Source organism: Ciona intestinalis, unplaced genomic scaffold, assembly GCF_000224145.3.
Source record: "Ciona intestinalis unplaced genomic scaffold, KH HT000630.1, whole genome shotgun sequence".
NCBI lineage: Eukaryota > Metazoa > Chordata > Ascidiacea > Phlebobranchia > Cionidae > Ciona > Ciona intestinalis.
The window spans coordinates 1-4,733 of NW_004190951.1; the positions used below are offsets into that span (position 1 = coordinate 1).

General features: G+C 51.5%; 1 protein-coding gene across 1 annotated transcript in view; it reads left to right on the forward strand.

Moving 5' to 3' along the window:
* Positions 1–192: 192 nt before the first annotated feature.
* LOC101242292 (uncharacterized PE-PGRS family protein PE_PGRS54-like) overlaps positions 193–4,733 on the forward strand; it is a gene marked incomplete at its 3' end in the record, with an annotated part of 6,399 nt that continues 1,858 nt past the window's right edge. Inside the window, exons 1-3 of the mRNA XM_018816736.1 lie at positions 193–1,340; positions 1,555–2,175; positions 2,381–4,689. Of these exons, the coding sequence (XP_018672281.1) occupies positions 193–1,340; positions 1,555–2,175; positions 2,381–4,689 (4,078 nt within the window). The remainder of the gene's footprint in view (positions 1,341–1,554; positions 2,176–2,380; positions 4,690–4,733) is intronic.

The following is a 4,733-nucleotide window of genomic DNA, read 5'->3' on the forward strand; positions in this document are numbered from 1 at the left end:
AAGAAGGGCGGCAAGGTGAGCAAGACCGTCTTCCAACCTGGTCAAATCGTACTCGGCGCAGGTGCCGCTGCAGGTGCAGGCCACGAACAAGCCTACCCATACGGATACTTTGGCGGCAAGCACGGAGCAGCTGGACACGCGGCAGCCGACTCTAGCATCGTAATCCAAGGTGGCGCTTACGAAACCATCACCATGTCTGACGACGATTCAGCACAAGACGTCGCTTTCGGTTCTAAGGCCGATCAATTGGCCGCAGGACAAGGCTTGGCGCAAGGAGCAGCTGATTCGGACATCTACGTCGGAGACAAGGACTACGGCGGCGATGTGAGCAAGACCATGTTCGTTCCTGGATCCATTGCACTCGGCGCGGGAGCACTCGGAAAGGCAATGGGACAGGGACATCCTTATGGTGGACCCGGACCATATTACGGAGGCGCGGAAGGTTACGGTGCAGCCAAGCAGGGCATCGTCATCGATGGCGGCTCATTCATCACTGAAACCTACGACGATGGAGCATCGGACGGAGTCGTAAAGGCTGGCATGGGATCCGACAACTTGGCTGCAGGCCAAGGCCTCGCCCAAGGCGCTCAAGGCGCCGACGCTCTCGTTGCTGGAGGCAAGAAGGGCGGCAAGATGAGCAAGACCGTCTTCCAACCTGGTCAAACCGTACTCGGCGCAGGAGTTGGTGCTGGTTCAGCTTACGATCACGCCTACCCACATGGTTACTTTGGCGGCATGCACGGAGCAGCTGGACACGCGGCAGCCGACTCTGGCATCGTAATCCAAGGTGGCGCTTACGAAACCATCACCATGTCTGACGACGATTCAGCACAAGACGTCGCTTTCGGTTCCAAGGCCGATCAGCTTGCAGCTATTTTTGGCAAAGCTGCATCTAGTAGTAAGTCAGGGTTATCAGCAAAGCCAAAAGCTTCTAAGGGTGGGTATTCTAAAAATCAGTTCTCACTTGGCGGTTTGACCATTGGAGCAGGCGTGATAGGAGGTGGTCAAAGTATGTTTGATGGCTTTTCTCCGTTCACTGGTTACCCCGGCCAATCCATGTCATCTGGTGTAGCTGACACGGGATTGCTGCTTAGTGGCGATTCCTTTAAATCACTTCTTGCTGACGACTCCTCCTCGTCTTCTGACATTGCTTTAAGATCGAAAAGTTCTTCTGGTGCTATAGAAAGGGCGTTGGGGGGTACCGATAACGCTCTTTCGTTTATTTCTGAAGCCAGCATATGCATTGATGCTTCTGGTCGTGAACGTTGCTTCGGTGATTCCTGGATCGATTTCAGTGACGAATGTAGTTCTTGCACGTGTACCGACGTTGGTAAAATTAGGTAAGCTGTTCGTGTTATCTTACTCGCGTTCAATTCTTTTTTTTGTAGTTGGCAACTCTGTTTTACGATTCGCTATCTTACCTTTAATATGACTTTTTGAATTTACTTGACATATTATCACAGATGAGGATGATACCTGTGTGGAATCATATAAATTAATCACATTCTTAAATTTTAGAATGTATTTATTTTATAATTTCATTTCTTTTTGTAGCTGTTCTGTGAAAGAGTGTCCAGCCAAACCCCTTAAAAAAGAAGGTTTCCGTATTGTTGAAAGTTCGAAAGACGCATGCTGCATCAACTACATGCAAGTCCCTACAGAATGTGATACATCATCCTGTCCATATACCGTCCCTACATGTCAAATATATGAAGAACTTGCCACTTACTCACTTGATGACTGCTGTTCAACATACGAGTGCAAGTGTAACCCCTCGTTATGTCCTAAACTTGGCAGTCCACCATGCCCGGTTGGATGTGTCCGAATTGTAATGGATTCCGACGAATGTTGTCCAGTTGGAAAATGTGTCAAGAACGTCGAAACTGACTTGTTTGCTGGAATGGAGAAACATATTAACATGGAGCCACAAGGCCTGTTACACAGTATCCAAACCGAAGACGATAAGGATGCTTCTGTCACTTTAAGCTCCAAGATCGGTTCAGCAGCACAAGGATCAGCAGCTTCTGGAGCAAACTCTCTTAGTGCCCTAAAGATAATTACAGAAGCTGCCATGTGTATCGACTACCAAGGAAAAGAAAGAAACTATGGTGACACATGGTTTCAGCATTCTGAAACTTGTCAACTCTGCTCATGTGCCGACAACGCTGATGTGAGGTAAGAAGTCTAGAAACGTAAATATTTGTTACTAAAAAGGAGTGACAGTACATGATTAAATCAAATATATTCCTAAAAGTAATTTACATTTAAACATACTTTAGTGTTTAAATAGTCTTCATGATTGTGGAGAGCCACCCGACGTTGGTATAAATAAACGATATTTTAACTAAAATTTAAACGTATATGGAATTGTGTTTTACAGATGTGAGACCAGAAATTGTGACCCATACCCGGTAGCGCCTGAAGGATTCGTTATTGTTGAAGAAAAGGCAGACGAATGCTGTTATAACTACAGAGTGGTTGCGGCAGAGTGCGAAGTATTGAACTGTCCGTACAAAGCAACCATTTGCGAATACTATGAAGACTTGGTGACGTATCCAATAGACGAGTGTTGCTGTACATACGAATGCAAGTGCAACACAGCTAAATGTAGCAAGTTAGGAAATCCTACTTGTCCACACGGAACAGAACGAATGGTAATTGAAGACGACGCATGTTGCCCGGTGGGAAAATGCGTAGAGATAAAGCTGGAAATGGAGGCACAAGCCGACTCCAACGTAGGTTACGCAGCAAATGCAATGACACATAGAATTGAAGAAACAGGGGGTGAAGAGAATGGATTTGGCTTGAATAATTATTTGGAAAATAATGCATTAACACACGTATATGGAGAAAGTACTCAAGGCGCCGATGCTCTCGTTGCTGGAGGCAAGGTGGGCGGCAAGGTGAGCAAGACCGTCTTCCAACCTGGTCAAACCGTACTCGGCGCAGGTGCCGCTGCAGGTGCAGGCCACGAACAAGCCTACCCATACGGATACTTTGGCGGCAAGCACGGAGCAGCTGGACACGCGGCAGCCGACTCTGGCATCGTAATCCAAGGTGGCGCTTACGAAACCATCACCATGTCTGACGACGATTCAGCACAAGACGTCGCTTTCGGTTCCAAGGCCGATCAATTGGCCGCAGGACAAGGCTTGGCGCAAGGAGCAGCTGATTCGGACATCTACGTCGGAGACAAGGACTACGGCGGCGATGTGAGCAAGACCATGTTCGTTCCTGGATCCATTGCACTCGGCGCGGGAGCACTCGGAAAGGCAATGGGACAGGGACATCCTTATGGTGGACCCGGACCATACTACGGAGGCGCGGAAGGTTACGGTGCCGCCAAGCAGGGCATCGTCATCGATGGCGGCTCATTCATCACTGAAACTTACGACGATGGAGCATCGGACGGAGTCGTAAAGGCTGGCATGGGATCCGACAACTTGGCTGCAGGCCAAGGCCTCGCCCAAGGCGCTCAAGGCGCCGACGCTCTCGTTGCTGGAGGCAAGAAGGGCGGCAAGGTGAGCAAGACCGTCTTCCAACCTGGTCAAACCGTACTCGGCGCAGGTGCCGCTGCAGGTGCAGGCCACGAACAAGTCTACCCATACGGATACTTTGGCGGCAAGCACGGAGCAGCTGGACACGCGGCAGCCGACTCTGGCATCGTAATCCAAGGTGGCGCTTACGAAACCATCACCATGTCTGACGACGATTCAGCACAAGACGTCGCTTTCGGTTCCAAGGCCGATCAATTGGCCGCAGGACAAGGCTTGGCGCAAGGAGCAGCTGATTCGGACATCTACGTCGGAGACAAGGACTACGGCGGCGATGTGAGCAAGACCATGTTCGTTCCTGGATCCATTGCACTCGGCGCGGGAGCACTCGGAAAGGTAATGGGACAGGGACATCCTTATGGTGGACCCGGACCATACTACGGAGGCGCGGAAGGTTACGGTGCAGCCAAGCAGGGCATCGTCATCGATGGCGGCTCATTCATCACTGAAACTTACGACGATGGAGCATCGGACGGAGTCGTAAAGGCTGGCATGGGATCCGACTACTTGGCTGCAGGCCAAGGCCTCGCCCAAGGCGCTCAAGGCGCCGACGCTCTCGTTGCTGGAGGCAAGAAGGGCGGCAAGGTGAGCAAGACCGTCTTCCAACCTGGTCAAACCGTACTCGGCGCAGGTGCCGCTGCAGGTGCAGGCCACGAACAAGCCTACCCATACGGATACTTTGGCGGCAAGCACGGAGCAGCTGGACACGCGGCAGCCGACTCTGGCATCGTAATCCAAGGTGGCGCTTACGAAACCATCACCATGTCTGACGACGATTCAGCACAAGACGTCGCTTTCGGTTCCAAGGCCGATCAATTGGCCGCAGGACAAGGCTTGGCGCAAGGAGCAGCTGATTCGGACATCTACGTCGGAGACAAGGACTACGGCGGCGATGTGAGCAAGACCATGTTCGTTCCTGGATCCATTGCACTCGGCGCGGGAGCACTCGGAAAGGCAATGGGACAGGGACATCCTTATGGTGGACCCGGACCATACTACGGAGGCGCGGAAAGTTACGGTGCAGCCAAGCAGGGCATCGTCATCGATGGCGGCTCATTCATCACTGAAACTTACGACGATGGAGCATCGGACGGAGTCGTAAAGGCTGGCATGGGATCCGACAACTTGGCTGCAGGCCAAGGCCTCGCCCAAGGCGCTCCAGGCGCCGACGCTCTCGTT